Source organism: Saccopteryx leptura, chromosome 2, assembly GCF_036850995.1.
Source record: "Saccopteryx leptura isolate mSacLep1 chromosome 2, mSacLep1_pri_phased_curated, whole genome shotgun sequence".
NCBI lineage: Eukaryota > Metazoa > Chordata > Mammalia > Chiroptera > Emballonuridae > Saccopteryx > Saccopteryx leptura.
Window position 1 is genome coordinate 151,323,666 of NC_089504.1, and position 21,326 is coordinate 151,344,991.

At 37.9% G+C, this 21,326-nt stretch overlaps 1 protein-coding gene across 1 annotated transcript in view; it reads left to right on the plus strand.

Moving 5' to 3' along the window:
- The window catches only part of CAND1 (cullin associated and neddylation dissociated 1), a 66,799-nt gene that overhangs the window by 38,739 nt on the left and 6,734 nt on the right, over positions 1–21,326 (plus strand). Inside the window, exons 7-14 of the mRNA XM_066369065.1 lie at positions 4,918–5,063; positions 8,896–9,188; positions 10,706–10,847; positions 11,178–12,671; positions 13,389–13,484; positions 18,845–19,014; positions 19,098–19,262; positions 21,051–21,158. Coding sequence (XP_066225162.1) covers positions 4,918–5,063; positions 8,896–9,188; positions 10,706–10,847; positions 11,178–12,671; positions 13,389–13,484; positions 18,845–19,014; positions 19,098–19,262; positions 21,051–21,158 — 2,614 coding nt within the window. The remainder of the gene's footprint in view (positions 1–4,917; positions 5,064–8,895; positions 9,189–10,705; positions 10,848–11,177; positions 12,672–13,388; positions 13,485–18,844; positions 19,015–19,097; positions 19,263–21,050; positions 21,159–21,326) is intronic.

The following is a 21,326-nucleotide window of genomic DNA, read 5'->3' on the forward strand; positions in this document are numbered from 1 at the left end:
AACAATAAGATCTAGACTAGGTGAGTAAGGAGAAATGGGTTATTTTATTGACAGCTAGAAATCTGGCCATAAATGTTTAGTAAATTTCATATCTTTTTAACAGTTTTTGAGGTCTATCACATCCATTTTGCTAGGGCAGTTCTCAGTTTGGAAACCTTGATTCTAGTCATAAAAACTGCAAGGTATGTACTAGAAGTGGCCATGTACTGGATTTTTCCTTCTTTGGCTAGAATTTGACAGTGTAGGAGCACAGCTCCATGTCTGGAGACTTCACTGGTTGGTATCTGCAGCAGTCTTTTGCCACTCACGATTTTAAGTAATATTATAGTCATATCAAATTGTTAAAATCAGAAATTGTGGGGTTCATTTTCATGCTTTTAATTGAGAAATAAGTCATTCCTCTATTATTGGCCATTCTGTCTGCTTAACATGGAGCTAGAAGACCCAAGTCTAGATGAATGTGCACTGGCATTTTCACTAATAACCATTATTGTTAAAGAGCAAGTTCATGTAGACTCAGTCTTCTAGTCATATTTTGAAAAACTTGAGCATACAGTAGAGCCCACCTTATCTATAGTTTCTCTTTCTGAGGTTTCAGTTAACCGCTGTTAACTGGTCTGAAAATATTAAATGGAAAATTCCAGAAACAAACAATTCATAAGTTTTAAATTGCAAACAATTTATAAGTTGTTAACACCCTTTTTTGAGTAGCCAGATGAAATCTGGCACCATCTGGCAGTAGTATAAATCTTCCCTTTGCCCAGCATATCCATGCTGTATGTACTGGCATACCTTTGGTTAATAGCCTTCTGTTATCAGATCCACTGTTGCATGTTGCAGTATTACAGTGCTTGTGTTTTACTTATTACAGTCCTGTGCTGCCTAATGACAGGCATATACTCTGAGATATTTCTTACTAGGTGATTTCCTCCTTGTGCAAACATCATAGAGTGTATATACCTAGGCCATATCATTTATAAAGCCTGTTACTCTGTAGGGGAGGAAGAAAAATTTTATCTCTACCCTTATGTGTTCTTGGTTGAGATCTCTTGTAACAAGACAGATGTAACAAGAAAAAAACAAAAGTTTAATAACATGTATACCTGTGTCTGCGTGGGAGAGACTAATGAAAACAAACTCCTTGTCAAAATGACTGAAACCAACCTTTAAATACCATCTTCAGTTGAAGAGAAAAGATGATAACATTGTTGACCAGCAGTTTTTCACAGAAGTTTTATCACCGGCTAATTTTTCATAATTGAGTATGAAAGTAAAACAATCTAAATAAACTTCAGTATACTTTATACATAATGAATTTAATTGAAACTTTGTATATATCTGCTACATATTGTATTTTATACATATTATATATTTTAGTATTTTTTTTGGTGTGGTATACTATATAGCAATCACCTATGCATAATGCTATATATACAACATGTTTTGCAAATATATCTGGTTTCGTTGTGCTTTCCTTTTAAAACCTAAATATCAAGAAAAGTCACTTTTTTTATAATAAACTAAATACAACGAAGAAAGATTTTACAGTATCCTTGATATGTATGTTAGAACAGGTGTGCAGTTAGGACAGGTGTGGCCAACTGTTTTTGCCCCCGGGCCAGATTGGAAAGAAAACTTTTTTCACGGACCGGATGAAATATTAAAATTTTAAAACGTTAAATACAAAAACGATTTAAGTAAACAAAATTTTATTATGTAATTTGTTTATGAATAAATGTGAGTGAAAAAAATTTTAATATACAATATTATTTTAATAAAAGTACACTTTAATAAAAATATAATTACATACTGTGTAAATATCCCAACTATTGCAATCAATTGAAACAATATTTAATTAATAGAATGAGCTTGAAGGGGTTATATCGCAAATAAAACAATTATTTCATTTTACAAACAGCCTGGACACGTTTTCAGTTATCATCTGCAGCTATTGTCTATGTACAATGCCACTTGATTCAGCACACTTGACCACAAAAATAACAAATTGTTTGACCTTGGGTGCGCACTGGCAAACTCCACCTAAAAGAATGTGGGTTTCACATCGCCGCTAAATGTCAAACAGTTCATATCGAGTACAGACAAGTACAAAAGTTGCAAATCTTTATAATGGAATTTTATAAAAAAATAAAGAAGTATCGCGAATTCATTCAACCAATTGGAAGTTAATTCTAGATTAGTTACACGCAGAATTCTTTTCCGCATATCACTACCTTCTTCAATATCTCAATTTTCAATAATCAAAGATGCTTCCGCTTCTGAGTAGCTGAGATTTTAAAGTAGCGGAGAATATTAAAAATTTAATCATGGGCCGCATAAACTCATTACACGGGCCAGATCCGGCCATGCCTGGGTTAGAAGATAGTCCAAGGTTAGACAGCTCAACTCTGGTTGTCTATCGTACCTTCGTTTTTGTGGTCTTGTGCCTGGAAGAGTGAGAAGAAAAGGAGTCCACATGAGAATATAGAATGGTGTGTGCTGTTTTTCTGTGACCCTCAGGGCAAAGAGTCACAAATACAATAATCCTTTATTACCCTGAATTTCAAAAATTGAAATAGCTAATGCAAGTGCAAATATGAGTTAACTCATGAGCACTCAACAATGTGTTAAGGGTAGCGTAAGTCAGTTTATGGGAGGTTACCAGGAAAAGCACAGTAAACAAGGGTATAGTTGTTACACAAATTTTATTCCTAGCCTTCTTCACTGATACAAGTTTTTAGGGATACGGTCACCCCCTCTTCATAGTACAGCAGGAAAAACCATTACAAGTAGAGATTTCCCTTATAAATGTAGATGTCTTTTACGAAGGATAACTTATACTGTGTATCTGTAAAGTCATGGTGCACTTTTGACTGGTCACAGGAAAGCAACAAAAGATGATAGAAATGTGCAATCTGCACCAAATAAAAGGAAAACTCTCCCAGTTTCATACCTATTCAGTGCAGTTCGATGTGGGCTCCATTTGTTGCCCTACACACATCCGAACGATAGTGAAGTTCTTGCCACACACGGGTAAGGACGTCTGGTGTAACAGTGCATAATGTCTGTGATTCTCTGTTTTAAGTGATTAATGTCGTTGATACATTCAGTGTACACATGTTGCTTCACATAACCCCAAAAGTAAAAGTCTAAGGGCATCAGATCCGTGGATTGTGGTGGCCATGGCTTGACAGAACCCCTGCCTATCCACTGCTGGGGGAATGTTCTATCCAGAAACTCACAAACAATGGTGGCGTAGTGTGGAAAAGCGCCATCCTGTTGAAAGATGACACCTTCTGGAAATTGTGGCACTGCATATAATTCCAACATGTCAAGACAGGACTTTGCCGTCACAGACTGCTCTGTGAAAAAATATGGGCCTATCACCTTATGCATCAGGCCACACCACACATTCACTTTAGGGGTGTTACGTTCGTACTCAACATAGGCATGAGGATGTTCAGCCCGTATTTGGATGTTATGGCGATGAACCTGTCCATAGATATGGAAGGTCGCCTCATCGCTAAACACAATCTTCTGCAAAAATCTTGCATCATTGTCAATTTCATGAAGCATATCTGTAGCAAACGCGCATCGTGTGGGACTATCCGCCAGTTTGAGAGTGTGCAACAGCCGCAATTTGTACCCCATAAAAGAGACGTTTCTTTAATACCTTAGGAACTGTAGTCTTGCTTAGGTGTAATTGTCAAGCACACGCACACAGTTTTTTTAAGCCTCCTTAGGTAGCTATCCCGTGTAACCTCTACAGACTCGTCACTGACTGATGAGAACGGGGTTTCTCCACCAAACTGCCGGTTTCCTTCAACTGCTTATCCGACCAAGTGATGTTATTCCTATGTGGTGGCGCTTTGTTATAAATGTGCCGCTATTCACATTGCACTTTGGTCACGGATTCTAATTTAGCGAGCCACAGAACACACTGAACTTTCCTCTACCGTCCACATCTCGACTGGCATGGCCGTGGGCTGCTCCGCTGTATACACGGTGTTACGTCATCTGCGCATGCGCACATGCTGCCACATCATTCTACAGAAACTGGGAGGGTTTTCCTTTTATTTGGTGCAGATTTCACATTTCTATTGTCTTTTGTTGCTTTCCTGTGACTGGTCAAAAGTGCACTATGACTTTACAGACACACTGTATTTTGTCTTCAGAGCTTCTCTCATGTCTTTTTTTCCTTAAAATTAACCAGCCTAATATAATCCTTATGCCAAAGAGACATATTTTGGGGTGACAAATTCTGTTCCCCTACAGCACCTAGGCTACAAACTTACATAGCATGTTACCAAATACCTGTAAGCAGTTGTAACACAGTGGTGTTTGTGCAGTGCAGTGCATTGAGACTTTACATCACTAGGTGATAGGAATTTTTCAACTCTATTAAATAATCTTATGAGACTACATGAGGTCCATTACCAACAAAAGTGGTTATGCAGCACATGACTGTACTGGCCCCCAAATGTAAGAATTGTAATGCTGGCTATTACGATATGCGAAAGAGTGTATGATAGGGTATGGTACTGTCCACAGTACCCACTGGTGAGGGCTTGTAATGTATAATCCATGGATAAGGGGGACTACTATATACAGATTTCTCTGTGTACTACCCCACGTTAACCATATCATTTATTATAAAAATTGTTCTGACTTCAGAAATGTTAAAATGTGAAGGTTAGAGTTTATCTTAAAGTTGATTTTAATAAGTAAAAAGTAAATCTCTTAAAAGTGGAGCCAGAGGGAGAGAAAGATAGAGGTTCATGGGTGTTAGAAGGGCTGAGAACCACTTTCCTATACTATATTAAAGGAGAGGGAAAATCTGGGAACAAAGCAAAATGTGGCAGGTATTGAATCAAGGAGAAAAATACAATTACTCTAGACAGCTTTTGTTTCTTTCTTCAGATGTCCTAAGGAAGTATATCCTCATGTTTCTACCATTATAAATATTTGTCTTAAATATCTTACTTATGATCCAAATTATAATTATGATGATGAAGATGAAGATGAAAATGCCATGGATGCGGATGGTGGTGATGATGACGACCAAGGTATTGCAGATAAAATAGAAGAAATTCGTTGGTTAAATTTTCACGAAGGACCCAGTGTTTAAATAGAGTTAATTCTTACCCCAAATTGCACTGTTTGTTTCTTCATTATTTAAATAGTGAAAATGGAAATGGCCTCAATATGCAATAATATCAAATTGATTAAATAAATTATGGGGCATCCATGCATTGAGCTGCTGTGCAACATTTTTAAAATCATGTTCTAGAAAAATGTTTATTAAAGCAATCGATACATTGGGTGAAAAAATGGGTAACAGAAATTACTGTGTCTTTTTTTATTTCATTAAAAAACATAATTCAGCTCTGCACATTTGAAAATAATTGGCTTTAATAAAGGTATCCCCATCTGGCAGCTAGAAGGGCTCTATGAGAGTTGTACAAAGTAGAAGGATTTTTCACAGGAAGACGGGTCGGGCAAGGGAATTATTAGTGAAAGGAAAGAAAAGGAGGATTGTTTGGGGTCTGGACTTACTTTCTTAGGGAAAGGGTTTTTAAGAAGGATTGTTTGGGGTCTGGACTTATTTTCTTAGGGAAAGGGGTTTTATTTATGCAGATTCTTTCTCTAGAGGATGGAAAGGGCCTATGTGGTTGATTACCTTACTGATGCTTGACCAAAATATTCCATACTACATGGTTAAGATTATGTTTCTGGAAGACGTTGAAACTGCAGTTAGATTAGATATTACATTTAGGGTTGGTATCATGGGCTTTTAGCACCAGTGATGCCATTTGGGCAATTTTTTAAACAGTTTTTTAAAAAATACAGAGGAAAAAAATGTAACTTAGTGTTTTTCTCATGGCTAGTGATTATAAATGATTTTTTTTTTCTTCAAGTTTTCTCAAAAGCATTTTGGTAAGGAGGAAAATAAATGTTATTTTTATGACTATACCTGTGGATACACATATTCAGAGCAGTTTAGTTGGTTTTATAAATAATTACTTTCATGAAAAATCCTAAATATTGTTTGAGGCTCCACTTAACTTTAGATTATTTATGAATAGCCTAAACATTTCCAAGTCCCTTCAGATTGAAGTCATCTATGATTTGTGATATTTACTCTGGAAAGAAGTAGCACTTAAAGGGACATAGGGGTTGCTCGTGTTTTGTTCTTTGCTAGTGTTAATTGATTTACTGCTTAGATGTCTAAAATACCTCCTTCTGTTTCCTGCTTAACCTGTTTCTTTAGCCTTTTCCATCTCAAAATGGCACCTTCTTTCTTTTTTAGTTTTTTAGGCCAAAAGCTTTGGGGTTATACCTAATTACTTTTTCTCATTCCCTCCTGTCCCCAGTCTCAGGCTTTTCCCTTTTTTTATATTCTTGTCTCTCTCTTCACAATTTTTATTTTCTTTATACACTTACTTTCTGACATTTTGGAGTTATTTTCTACCTAATAGGATGTAAGCTTCATGAAGGCAGAGATTTTAATGTTAGTTTTACTAACGGCTTTATCCCAGTGCCCAGGACAGTTCTTGACTCACAGTAAGCACTCAATAAGTGTGTTGTAGTAATAAAGGGAAATAGTAGCTTCTAATAGGAATATCCTTTAAAAAAAGCTTTAGCAGTATGTTCCAGGTTTTGATTGCTGGCTTTTCAGTGTACTTACATTGAAAAACCAATTTTAGTTGCTTTATCAATACATACTATAATTTCAGTGATTAGGATGTTTGAATTTTTATAAAAATAAAGTATATTTCTGCACAGTTACTCCCATAGTTGAGTTGCCATGAGAAAAACTTCACTTATTTTTAAATAATCTATTTTGATAATACCTTATAATTTTTATTCAAATAGATATTAGTGAATAAATCAATGCCTTAGGTTTAGCAGTGTTTGTTTGGGTCTTCAACAGGAAATTAAGTAAACCTTTTGGAGATTGGACGTTTTTTGTGTGTATCCAAGGATTTTCTAAGGCATAGCTGGCTACATTTAGTTTTCACTAGCAAATTGGGATATAAATCAAGGAAGAGATGATATTTTTCCCCCTACTGAGGAATTATTTCAGGGCTTTAGTCTTATCTAAGAATAACATTTATTGTTAGATAATTTTTTACTGCCCCAAGAACTGCTAATATTTTGGCCACCCTCCTGACTTCATGTTACCTAACTGATTCATCTGATGGTATTAGAAGGAAATAATTTTCAGAGATTTCACACACACAAAAGTAATCAAGTATACATAAATGAGACAATTGTTAATGCTTATGGTTAGAGTATTGTTTTAAGACTTAATAAGAGTTTGGTGAAGATGATCCTTTGTTGTTACATGGGCAGAATTTTCTTTTTATAATTGAGACAGTGTAGTTTATATTAAGACAGTATCTTGAGCCCTGACTGGGTTTCTTAGTTGGTTAGAACATTATACCAAAATGCCAAGATTACGGGTTCAGTTCCCAGTCAGGGCACATATAAGAACCAATGAATGCATAAATAAATGGAACAGCAATTTGATATTTCCTTCTCTTTCTTTCCCCTTTCCTCTCTCTAAAATCAATCTATTTTAAAAGACAGTATCTTAGAAGGTTGAGAATATGCATATTTGTTTCTAGTAGCCCCCTATTAACAAATTCAGTGAAAAGTTTATCACATCATCTATAGCCATACATCTATTTTATGGATTATCTTATAAACTCCTCAAGTATTTGATTTGATTTTTCTATAGTGTCAAGTGATTTCTTTGAATTGAACTGTTACTCTTTTTTTGGGGGGGGGGGGGGGGGTTTGTTTTGTTTTTTTTCATTTTTCTGAAGCTGGAAACGGGGAGGCAGTCAGACTGACTCCCGCATGCGCCCGACCGGGATCCACCCGGCATGCCCACCAGGGGGCGATATTCTGCCCCTCTGGGGCGTCACTGTTGCATCCAGAGCCATTCCAGCGCCTGAGGCAGAGGCCACAGAGCCATCCCCAGCGCCCGGGCCATCTTTGCTCCAGTGGAGCCTTAGCTGCGGGAGGGGAAGAGAGAGACAGAGAGGAAGGAGAGGGGAAGGGGTGGAGAAGCAGATGGGTGCTTCTCCTGTGTGCCCTGGCTGGGAATCGAACCCGGGACTCCTGCACACCAGGCCGATGCTCTACCGCTGAGCCAACCGGCCAGGGCCTACTCTTTTTTTTTTTAATTGAGAGGCAGGGAAGCAGATAGACACACTCCCACATGCGCTCTGCCTGGGATCCACCCGGCAAGCCCTCTACAGGGCGATGCTCTGCGCATCTGGGGCCAGTACTCTGTTGCTCAGCAGCTGAGCTATTTTAGGGCCTGAGGTGAGGCCATGGAGCCATCCTCAGTGCCAGGCGCCAACTTGCTTGAATCTTTCAAGCTGTGGCCTTGGGAGGGGAAGAAAGAGGAAAAGAAAGGAGAAGGGGAGGTGTGGAGAAGCAGATGGTTGCTTCTTCTGTGTGCCCCAACTGGGAATCAAACCCGGGACCTTCAACACACTGGGGAGACGCTCTACTGCTGAGCCAAATGGCCAGGGCCAAACTGTTATTTATATTATTTAAAAGATTGTATTTACTATACAAATGTGTATATCCTAAAGAAGTTTAATGTGTTAATGATTTCAAAGGGTTAGTAAGCAGCTCATAACTCACTATAAATGAGAAAATGTTTAACAAAATAAAAGCACAATCATGATTTCTTTTTAGAGGTTAATTTATGTGTAAATTTAACTGCATCTGATTTTAAGTTCTAGTTTTTTATAAACTTATCCACTGCTGTATATGTTCATGAAAACTTAGAAAACTATCTTAATTATGAATTTACTTCCTATATAAATGATAAACTTTTCCTATGATTAATAGCTTAACATTAAAACTTCTCTTTAGGGAGTGATGATGAATACAGTGATGATGATGACATGAGCTGGAAAGTGAGACGTGCAGCTGCTAAGTGCTTGGATGCTGTAGTTAGCACAAGGCATGAAATGCTTCCAGAATTCTACAAGACTGTTTCTCCTGCACTGATAACCAGATTTAAAGAGCGTGAAGAGAATGTAAAGGCAGATGTTTTTCATGCATACCTTTCTCTTTTGAAGCAAACTCGTCCTGTGCAAAGTTGGCTGTGTGACCCTGATGCAATGGAACAGGGAGAAACACCTTTAACAATGCTTCAGAGTCAGGTCGGATTAAAAGTATGGTTTTGAAAGTCATGCTAGTACATTTGAACTTTTAAAATTGTATTTTTAATGTGGAAATTTGAGTTCTAGGTCATCTTTAGAGAAACAAATTTCTGGGATATATTTGTATAGTAATTTATATATGTTCATATTAGGTTATTTGTAAATAGTTTATTCTGATTGAAGTATTCTTGATTTTTCTGGACAAGCTATATTAAAATAATTTTATGATTCAGTAAAATAATTTTTATCTTTGATATTAGTGAAAAAGTCTTAGAATTGTGGAATCAGACTACTTATATTCATAACTGGCTTCACTCCTAATTTAGCTATTTGATCTTGGAGAGATTATTTATTCATTTATTAAACCTCACTCTTTTCATTTGTAATAAGGATTTACTTAGAACTGTCTGCCGAAGGTAGTGGTAGAAGAGATGATATATGTAAACATTTAACGTAGTGCCTTGTACATAGTAAGTACTTATAAATGGCACCTTATTGTTAATAAAATCCACATTTTTGTTTTAGGACATCTTTTCTAAGATTCTAAACATTACAGCTATATAGCTCCCATTTGGTACATGCTAGGCATTTTTCCATCATAAATGTAATCTTTATGCAGCCCATTGGGTTGCATATTTGCCCCTGTTTATAGATTACAAAACATGTGAGCCACACTTAAACAGCAAGACTTGGGGCGGGGTGTACATACCATATCTATTTAGTTTTTAAGTAGTACGAATTTAAAATTTTTATGGTAAACTTAAAGGTGATCATTGAAGATTAATTGTATAAAGAAGTAAGGTAAAGTATATGGGTGACATAAGCAGTTGAATAAGTATATCAAAGTTGGGTAAAATCACAGGAAATTCTGATGATGCTGTGATGAGTAGGTGTTTTCTTTGGTCTATAGTTCTCAGGTCATTGATATATGTGGCTATATCCTGGCATTGATAAGGTTTACTAGTAAATATCCTATTTAGGTTTAACTAAAAGAATATTAGAATAGAAAATTTAGATGCATACATTTTTGATCTGCTTGTAGCAACATTTGAAATGAGGCTGATTTAATTGTAACAGCAAACTAAAAGCAAAAAGGGAAATCATTTAATGGTTTATTTTCCGTAATTTACCTTTTTCCCTTTAATGCTTATTTGTGCTATTTATGTTTATAAAAGTCATTTATAAATTATGCTCTGAAATTTTTGGTTAAAAATTTTATTTTGTTAGATTTCTGTTTAATCTTGTGAATTTCATAATTAAAAATTAATCAAAAAAGACTTGTTGCTCTGTAGAAAGTTAGTAACTTTGTTATTTATCGGTATCAAGCAAACATAGTTACAAGAGAACGGAATTGATGCAATGAATTTTATATCTAACTTGTTAGCAGTTAAAGGAATTAGGAATTTAACAAAAAAACGTTGAGTTCTTCCTTTTGTCTTCATCCCCTGTAATTTGTGTTAAGTGTACTAAAAAAATAGCAATAGCTGAAACAGCTAATGAGTGTGTGATAATTACAGGTTCCCAACATTGTTAAAGCTCTGCACAAACAGATGAAAGAAAAAAGTGTGAAGACCCGACAGTGTTGTTTTAACATGTTAACTGAACTGGTAAATGTATTACCTGGGGCCCTAACACAGCACATTCCTGTTCTTGTACCAGGTATGAAAGAAATAGTAAATCATTTTTGGAACTTAATTTAGACTTTATTAAGACTTAGATAATCTTAAATATTTCCTCCAAAAATAATTTGTGACAAAATTTGTACATAGAACTAACTTTGGTATAGAGCCATCTTGAATACCTTAGAAATTTGCAAGTAAAAGTTAAATCTTATCCTGAAATTTTTGGTTCCATTATCATAGATTGTGGAATTTCTAGTTTAGGGAAAATGTGATGAAACAGGAACCTAGCAGTATTCTAGGGATGAGTTTTTAATTTTTTCTTTCATAAAACTATGCATAAAATTGGATTTTTTTATTCTCTTTTTAGGAATCATTTTCTCATTGAATGATAAATCAAGCTCATCGAATTTGAAGATTGATGCTTTGTCCTGTCTATATGTAATCCTCTGTAACCACTCTCCTCAAGTCTTCCATCCACATGTTCAGGCTTTGGTCCCTCCAGTGGTGGCTTGTGTTGGAGACCCATTTTACAAGATTACATCTGAAGCACTTCTTGTTACTCAACAGCTTGTCAAAGTAATTCGCCCCTTAGATCAGCCTTCCTCGTTTGACGCAACTCCTTACATCAAAGATTTATTTACTTGTACCATTAAGAGGTTAAAAGCAGCTGATATTGATCAGGAAGTCAAGGAAAGGGCTATTTCCTGTATGGGACAAATTATTTGCAACCTTGGAGACAATTTGGGTTCTGATTTGTCTAATACACTTCATATTTTCTTGGAGAGACTAAAGAATGAAATTACTCGGTTAACAACAGTGAAGGCATTGACACTAATTGCTGGGTCACCTCTGAAGATAGATTTGAGGCCTGTCCTGGGAGAAGGGGTTCCTATCCTTGCTTCATTTCTCAGGAAAAACCAGAGAGCTTTGAAACTGGGGACTCTTTCTGCCCTAGATATTCTAATTAAAAACTATAGCGACAGCTTGACAGCTGCCATGATTGATGCAGTTCTAGATGAGCTCCCACCTCTTATCAGTGAAAGTGATATGCATGTTTCACAGATGGCTATCAGTTTTCTTACCACACTGGCAAAAGTGTATCCCTCCTCCCTTTCAAAGATAAGTGGATCCATTCTCAATGAGCTTATTGGACTTGTGAGATCACCTTTATTGCAGGGGGGTGCTCTCAGTGCCATGCTAGACTTTTTCCAGGCTCTGGTTGTCACTGGAACAAATAATCTAGGATACATGGATTTGTTGCGCATGCTGACTGGTCCAGTTTATTCTCAGAGCACAGCTCTTACCCACAAGCAGTCTTATTATTCCATTGCCAAATGTGTAGCTGCCCTTACTCGAGCTTGTCCTAAAGAAGGACCAGCTGTAGTAGGTCAGTTTATTCAAGATGTCAAGAACTCAAGGTCTACAGATTCTATTCGTCTATTAGCTCTACTTTCTCTTGGAGAAGTTGGGCATCATATTGACTTAAGTGGGCAGCTGGAACTAAAATCTGTAATATTAGAAGCTTTCTCATCTCCTAGTGAAGAAGTCAAATCGGCTGCATCTTATGCATTAGGCAGCATTAGTGTGGGCAACCTTCCTGAATATCTACCATTTGTCTTACAAGAAATAACCAGTCAACCCAAAAGGCAGTATCTTCTGCTTCATTCCTTGAAGGAAATTATTAGCTCTGCATCAGTGGTAGGCCTTAAACCATATGTTGAAAACATCTGGGCCTTATTGCTAAAGCACTGTGAATGTGCAGAAGAAGGAACCAGAAATGTTGTTGCTGAATGTTTAGGCAAGCTCACTCTAATTGATCCAGAAACCCTCCTTCCACGCCTTAAAGGGTACTTGATATCAGGTGCGTACCTAGGATTTCTTATTTAAAAAATTTTTAATTATTAGCAGTTGATTGTCTTAAAAGATACTTAAAGCAGAAGTGAAAACATTTCTGTATCTTATTAACATATAGACCCCATTGCCTTATGATATATAATATGGGCCCATATTTGAGTGACATTGTGTTGTTTAAAAGGATAAAGAGAGTGTAATTAAATAATGGTTAAATAAATCTGTTCTAGTGTTCGTTATATTCTAATGTTACTCTTTTGTCTTAAAATATGGAAAAGATAGATGTCTCTTGAATTAATATCTTCTGAGGAGCTTACTAGTAGTAAGTTATACTACTGAAATTGGTGCACTTAACTTTAGTTCAAATCAAAGATCCTAGAAGAATTTTCAGATTTACCAGTGTAAATCCCTTTAGACCAAATAGAAGCTATTTATGGATTTTACCAATTCCCTTTTGTGAGGGCTAAATCCTCCACTGCTGCTCTCCCAGGCCTCCTCCTTCCCAGAAGAAATTGTTTCTTTTGAAATATATATAATGGGAATATGTTTTATGAGTAAATTTTGCTCCTGATCCATTAGTATTCTGATAGCAACACCCTTCGTGGCCCAAGAGAATTTGGAAAAATTCAGACACTAGTATTATTTGAAGTGGTTTGAAAAATTATAAAGATATCCATGGATTTTAATGGCCTTATATATCAGTAGACTTAAATTTATTTTTAATTAGGCTCATCATATGCCCGAAGCTCAGTGGTTACAGCTGTGAAGTTTACTATTTCTGATCATCCACAACCTATTGATCCACTGTTAAAGAACTGCATAGGTAAGTGGAAACAAAGATAAACATCCTGACTGTTTAATAGTTAATTGTGAAAAAATGAATCACTTCAGTAACTAAAAATATTACCTAGGAACTAAAATGCTTTTAAGAGTCTGGCAGTTGTTTCATTAGAAAGATATTGATAATGTATGATCTTATATACTTAACATTCTGTCATCCCTTAGTTTGTCTCTGATAGACAGCATATGTATGGGTCCTGTTCTCTTATCCACGCGGCTACCCTATGTCTTTTGGTCAGATCATTTAATCCATTTACATTTAAGGTTATTATTGATATGTAGTTGTTTATTGCCATTTTATTCTTTAAAGCTGTATTTCTCTTCTGCTGTATTCTTTTCCCCTTTGATCTGTTTACAACAGGCCCCTTAGCATTTCTTGCAGCCTTGGTTTAGTTGTAGTGAATTCCTTAAGTTTTTTTTGTCTGGAAAGCTTTTTATTTCTCCTTCAATTTTAAACGATAGCCTGGCTGGATAAAGTAGTCTTGGTTGTAGGCTCTTGTTCTGCATGGCTTTGAATATTTTTTGCCATTCTCTTCTGGCCTCAAGTGTTTCTGTTGAGAAGTCGGAAGTCATCCTTATGGGGGCTCCTTTGTAGGTGATAACCTTTTTTCTCTAGCAGCTTTTAATATTTTCTCTTAATCACTTAGCTTTGATATTTTAATTATGATGTGTCTTGGTGTAGATTTCCTTGGGTTTCTCTTTAATGGAGTTCTCTGTGCTTATTGAACTTGTGAGACGTTTTCCTGCCTTAATTGAAGGAAGTTTTCAGCTATGATATGTTTGAACAAAGTTTCTATCCCTTGTTCTTTCTCTTCTTCTTCAGGATCCCCTATGATGTGGATGTTATTTCTCTCCATGTTGTCACAGAGCTCTCTTAGAGAGTTTCCTCAGACTTTTTGAGTCTCTTTTTTCTGCTCTGATTTCATGCCTTCATTTATCTTGTCCTCTAATTCGCTGATTCGACTCTCAGCTTCATCCATCCTGCTTTTAATTCCTTCCATTGTGTTCTTTATTTCTGATACTGTATTTGTCATTTCTGACTGATTCTTTTTTATTATTTCAATGTCCTTTTTTATATTTGCTATCTCTTTATTTAGGTGTTCGTAATGACCATCTGTTGTTGTTCTAATATCTTTGAGCATCCTAACAATTGTTATTTTAAACTCTGCATCTGTTAACTTGGTTATATCTGACTCATTCAGGTCCTTTTCTAGGGATTTCTCTTGATTTATTTGTGTTGCATTTCTCTGCCTTCCCATTTTGTCTGTTTAAAAGAAGGTTTTGGCCACTGGAGTCCACTGGGTGTGGCCTCTGTGTTCCCTAGGTGTGGTCTGTCTGCAGGCCTGCTACTCCCTCTGCTGCGGCTGCCTAGGGCGTTTGGGTATGGGGGTTGCTGTGGTTTCCGCCTCTCCTTCCCAGGAGGGGCTGTGATCACATGCTCGGGTGTACAAGCCTCGGTGGCCTTCGCCTTCACCCAGCCCCTGCGGGTGGGGTTATGCTCCACACCCGGACACAAGCCTTGGCCCTGAAGGCAGGGGTGAGCACCCTTGCTCAGCTGTGGATCTCTGCCTGATTTCGGGCTTTCACCCCACCCCTGCGGGAGGAGCCTGCTTGCGGGATGGCTGCAAGCCTTGGCTCCACCAGCTGGGTGGGGCTACATGCCCTTGCTCAGTCGCGGGACTCTGCCTGTTCTGGGCTTTCGCTCCAGCCCTGTGGGAGGAGCCAGCTCCTGTGTCCGGCCACAAGCTTAGGTTCCATGGCCAGGCCAGGCTGTGCTCCTGCGCCCTTGCTCAAGGGCTGGTCTCTGCCCCTTCAGGGGCTCCTACCCTTCCCCCGCAGGCTGGATTGCAGGTGGCCCACAGCTGGGCTTGACTACTTTCGCGTGTCTCCCCTCGCTCCAGCTAGGCAAGACTGAGCTCACACCTAGGCCTCAGTGGTGGCCAGCCGGTTTCTGCCCTTGCCGACAGAACCGGGCTTCCGTGTCCCACCGCCACCCGCCCTCTGGCCAGCCCTCAGCTGTGTAGGTGGGGGCGCTGCAGTTCAGACCCTAACACTCACTACTGTAGTCCCAAAAGCTCCCTCCTTCTAAAGGACTCTGCTCTAAGTACCGTAGGAGAGCTCGTTTGGCTGGTGTCCTGCTTCTCTTTGCTGGTATTGCTGTTTCCAGGGGAAATATTCACTTCAGATTTGGGGAGTGACTCAGCCCACGGGTTAGGGTGGCTGTCCCTCAAAGTGTTTCTCCCTGTGCCTCCTCTTAGATTACACTCTCTTCCTGCTGCTCTGGACCTCTCCTCTCTCCATGTCCCCCAGAGCCCCGGGAGGGTGGTTGTGAGAGATGTTTTCTGCGTGGCCTCTTTAAGAAGAATCCTGGGTCTGAGAAATCAGTCTCATTCTCACAAACAGTATCCTGACTTGTTTCCAGCTAAATACTGTCCTTACGCCTCTTCTGGGCTCTGGGGCTGCAGGTTGGGGCTTTGTTCCTGGGGCTCAGGACCCTCCCCTCTCTGCTAAACTCATTTCTCGCCATGCAAGTCTCTCTTGGCTGCCCTCTCCGCGTTTCCGCTTTTCCTACCAGTCTCAGTGTGGCTTCTTCAGTGTTCCTTGGTTGAAGAGTCCTCTTAGTTTAGTCCAAAGTTGGTTTTTCCAGATGATGGTTCTTAAAATTCATTTGTAATCCACTTTGGTTCTGGGAGGTGGAAGTTGGTACATCCGCCTACTCCATCGCCATCTTGTCTATCCCTCATCCCTTAGTTTGAATATATTACCATGTCATTTTGCAAACTACTGAAATTAATAAACACACGAAGGATGTCTTTAGAGTTAGCTACACATTTGATAATCATATTTTGGGGATGGAGTAAAATAACTAATGGATAAGGGAAAAAAGTTTCCTTCCAGATAAATGAATCTGAACTTGAGCTGCTAGGGTCCCCATTTTCTGTAATTAATTTAACCCTTCAGTTCCCAAAGGGATCTGTTGAGACTTCCATATGCAAGGTGGGAACAACCTTAGAATAAAAAAGATAATTACCACAAGAATTAAGAGGAAACACCCCAGAGAGACTAGGGCTCTCTGTATCAGTGAAGATAAGAATTAGCTTTTGGGATTGTTTCTCTATGATGTCATCACTTCCCTGTGTTGTTTTATCATCAGTTTTCCTAGAGTTGTAGTAGTAGCTGGAAACCCTCAGAACTCACTTTTCTGCTTTCTTGAGGGCAGAGGAATGGAGATAGCAGCAGAGAGGATGGGAAGGATGTGGGGAAGAAGCTTTGCAGTGGCAGGTTATTCTGCATGCACCAGACAGGGAAAACACACAATGTAAAAGAACTACAGAAACGATTTATCAGTTCAGAGTGGAGAGGGGAGAACACAGGGATAAATGGGTGTACTATTGCTGGAACCTACAACTAATTTAAAGAAATTCTCTATCAGAAGAGTCCTACCTTTGTTCCCTTACCTTTTTTTTTTTTGGTCTTTTGTATATGTATTCATGTTTGATGCTGTATAAGATAGGACAAAGGAAAAGACCTGTGCCACATCTCTAAGACGTCTTTCCAGGTTGACAAGTCATTGTTCATCATTGGTAAAATTATTCAATCAGATGATTATCATTCTAATTGAATTAGGGTTTAGTTCAGTGTTAGTTGTGATTATATGAACATCTTAAAATCACCTAGGAAGCTTTTAAATTTTTTTTGTTTTTGTTTTTGTTTTTGTTTGTATTTTTCTGAAGCTGGAAACGGGGAGAGACAGACAGACTCCCGCATGCGCCCGACCAGGATCCACCCGGCACGCCCACCAGGGGCAACACTCTGCCCACCAGGGGGTGAAGCTCTGCCCCTCTGGGGCATCGCTCTGCCACGACCAGAGCCACTCTAGCGCCTGGGGCAGAGGCCAAGGAGCCATCCCCAGCGCCCAGGCCATCTTTGCTCCAATGGAGCCTTGGCTGCGGGAGGGGAAGAGAGAGACAGAGAGGAAGGAGGGGGTGGGAGTGGAGAAGCAAATGGGCGCTTCTCCTATGTGCCCTGGCCGGGAATCGAACCCGGGTCCCCCGCACGCCAGGCCTACGCTCTACCGCTGAGCCAGCCAGCCAGGGCCTAGGAAGCTTTTTAAAAACTGAAATTCCTAGACCAAAGAGTTGGGGATCAGTGATTTTTTAGTCCATGTCACTATTTGTCCATTATAATAGCAGTATTTTAGATGCTTTACTGAAAGAGTCTTTATTCGAATAGTATTCTAATTTACCATCTTAATAACTCTAAACAGACACGGGTGGGTGGGTGAGGAGGTTTAATCTGGTACATTTAAATTCTTTTAAATCCAAGCTAACTCCTAATATTTTTTTGTAATCAGTACTTTCCTGTAATGGTCAACGTTGTGTTTACCAATCTGTGGTGTCTGAAGTATTTCTTTCCTCCCATTTTTTTCTAATTGTCATATATTTAAGTCTCTGGCACTTTCTCCCTGTGTATTCTAAAAGGTTGCTGGTTGAGGTTACACAATAATAGCTCCGTGTGAATACCAGTGTATCAGACACTGCAACAGTATACATGATATTTATTTTGCTCAATAACCCTCAGAGGTTTATAAATCTCATTTTATAAATTGAGAAACCGAGGCTCTTGCTTAAAGTAACTTGCCAAAGTCCTAGAGTTGACAAAAGAAGCAATTTGGATCATCTATATGACTTCAAAGATTTTGTACTGTAATTTCTTTCCCACATTTATTAGAAAACCAGGTTTATATTTGTTTAAGTGCCCTGGTGCTCTTTTTAGCTTTTCATCCTGTTAGGTTTCTGTTTCCTCCTTTTGTATCTTACCCTCTTACCAATTATTGTGTTTCTCATTAAAGATAAAAATAAAAATGGACTTTTGGAGGCACATTTCTCTTTGTCATTGGATATATTGTATACTTGTTAGCAGTATTTCATCTTTATCAAGCAATGGATCTATCTTCACCTTGTTTATCTTATTTTGAATTCTAGCCATTCAAGTTTTTAGAGTCTGTGCCTACTGGCCCCAACACTTCTCTTTGCAACTCACCTTTTTATAATGTGTCTATAAAAGTAATTAGCGAGCTTTCTGGACTCTCACTGTGTATCCTCTGTATTATAGGTGCTTGAGAATAGGTATCAGTTAAGTCCATTCACATTGAGATGTGATGGTTTACCTGCTGCCAAAAAGAAACTTTACAGTTTACGTAGCATTCCATCATGTTCTTCCCAGACCTGGCCTAAAGAAATAACAATACCAACAGCAAATAAACTGTCAATTTAGGAAGAATAATGTATATTTTATTTTAAGCTTACTTAATTGTATGTTGCTTCTGTTACAATTTTTCAGGTGATTTCCTAAAAACGTTGGAAGATCCAGACTTGAATGTAAGAAGAGTAGCCTTGGTCACATTCAATTCAGCAGCACACAATAAGCCATCTTTAATAAGGGATCTTCTAGACACTGTTCTTCCACATCTTTACAATGAAACAAAAGTTAGAAAAGAGCTTATAAGAGAGGTAAGCCAGTTAACTAGGTTATACTCTCACTAAGATTGTTTTTACTTTTAAATATATACATACATTCTTTTGTGTTTCAACAGGTAGAAATGGGTCCATTTAAGCATACAGTTGATGACGGCCTGGATATTAGAAAGGCAGCTTTTGAATGTATGTACACACTTCTAGACAGTTGTCTTGATAGACTAGATATCTTTGAATTTCTAAATCATGTTGAAGATGGTTTGAAGGACCATTATGATATTAAGGTAAGATGTTTGTTCCTGTTTATAGAATGTTTTAGAAGACTTAGCTGCAGTGAATTTTACCCTTGTGATTTACTTTTTTGTATATTAAGAGAAAAACTGATTTGCTTGTCAACGAACTATAATATGCAAAAGCAATTATAACTTCAGTTGACATATATAGAAAAAAATCCAGAAGCCTTTTCTTTTGAGGAGGAAGTGCAGTCTAAGTGGATGGAAAATTCCAAGAAATTCTCTGCCGGCTTAGTGTATAGTCCCTAGATGATTTCCCTCCAAAGAAGAGTACAGGCAGGTTTTATTTTTCAAAATATAATCTGTGCTCTGTTTTGCCTGTCTTAAGAGTTTACTGTAGTTATTTATTACCCATGGAAGGTTTTCTTTGTTCCCTGTCATTATTTTGGCTAATTCTCTTTGGCTGTCTTTGGGGCTGTTCTGCATGTTAGCCATATTTATATCAATGAGAGATTTTTGTTTTCCAGTCTAATATACTGGGTTTATATCATGAGTTTTGTTCAGTGATAACATGGAAGAACTGTTTTCAGATACTACCCTGTTTCTCCAAAAATAAGACAGTGTCTAATAATAAGTTTTGCTCCTAAACACGCACTAGGTCTTATTTTCAGGGAAAGCTTTATATTTCTAAGCTTGAAAAAAATTGCACTAGGTCTTATTTTTGGAGAAATGGGTATGTAGAAGGAAATTGAAGACAAATTACACTTTTTGTGTTTAGAGCATGAACTTTGTTCATGACTGCTCTTTGTTTTCTTATTTGCTGATGTCTGTTTTAAATATGAACTGTTAATACGTGAGTTGAAAAATAGAAAGTAAGTACAGTCTCTTTCTCTTCAATTCATAGCCTTTGGTCACCAGACTAAGAACTCTTAACTTTCTTGTTTTAATATGTGGTAGTGACCTGTCTGCTCCCACAATCCTTTAAAAAGATCTTCCAAGAAAGTATATAATAGATTCTTCCTTTTTTTTTTCTTATTTTTGTGTGTGTGACAGAGACAGATAGCGAGAGGTACAGACAGGAAGGGAGAGAGATGAGAAGCATAAATTCTTCGTTGCAGCACCTTCATTGTTCACTTACTGCTTTCTCATATGTGCCTTGACCCAGGGGCTACAGCAGACCGAGTGACCCCTTGCTCAAGCCATATGAGCCCAAACCAGCCATTTTGGGGTTTATAACCTGGGCCCTCCACGTCCCAGTCTGATGCTCTATCCACTGTGCCACCGTCTGTTCAGGCTAGATTCTTCCTTTTTTAATTCTACAGTTTATAGTTCAAGAGACAAAAAAAGATTTGGGTTATCAGGCTTTATGTGGATTAATCTGAATAACCAGTTGTGTGTGTGTGTGTGTCTTTTTTTTTTTTTTTTTTTAAGGAGAATCTAAGATAGTAGAAACTTAAGCTTTTCTACTGCTTCACTTATTCAGTGGTTTTCCATTTTTGTGCACATGAGCTTAAAATATTCTAAAACTATAGCCCCATTCTAATAGGTTAAGTAAAAGTCTCTGGAAATGGGACAAAATTCCCACTTCTGTGTATGGCCAAGCTTGAGAACCACTTTTCTAGTTTTGTGCTCTAGGACCACATTATAGGTAAGGTCTCTGTAGTACTTATAACTAAAATTCTTCAGTTAAGGTTTGTGGTAACTCTGTGACATATTAAATTAAAATGAAACTTTATGGTGCATGCTAGTCATTTTCCTTTTAAAAGCTTTGTTAGAATTTGGAACTTTCTTTAGAAAATAATACAGGGTCTAAGTTTTGTCTTTTTTTATTCATAATAGATGCTAACATTTTTAATGTTGGTGAGACTTTCCACCCTTTGTCCAAGTGCAGTACTGCAGAGGTTGGACCGGCTTGTTGAGCCATTACGCGCCACGTGTACAACTAAGGTAATCATTGAAGACATCAACTTTGGCCACACTGGGTGTATTCAGAATTTCTCATTGATTTTATACTGTAGTTTTCCTAATTTAACCACACTAGCAGTAGGTTTTAAAAGTTAACTTATTGAATGTGGATGTTTTAGAAAACATCTTAATGCTTTTTTTTTAGTTTTT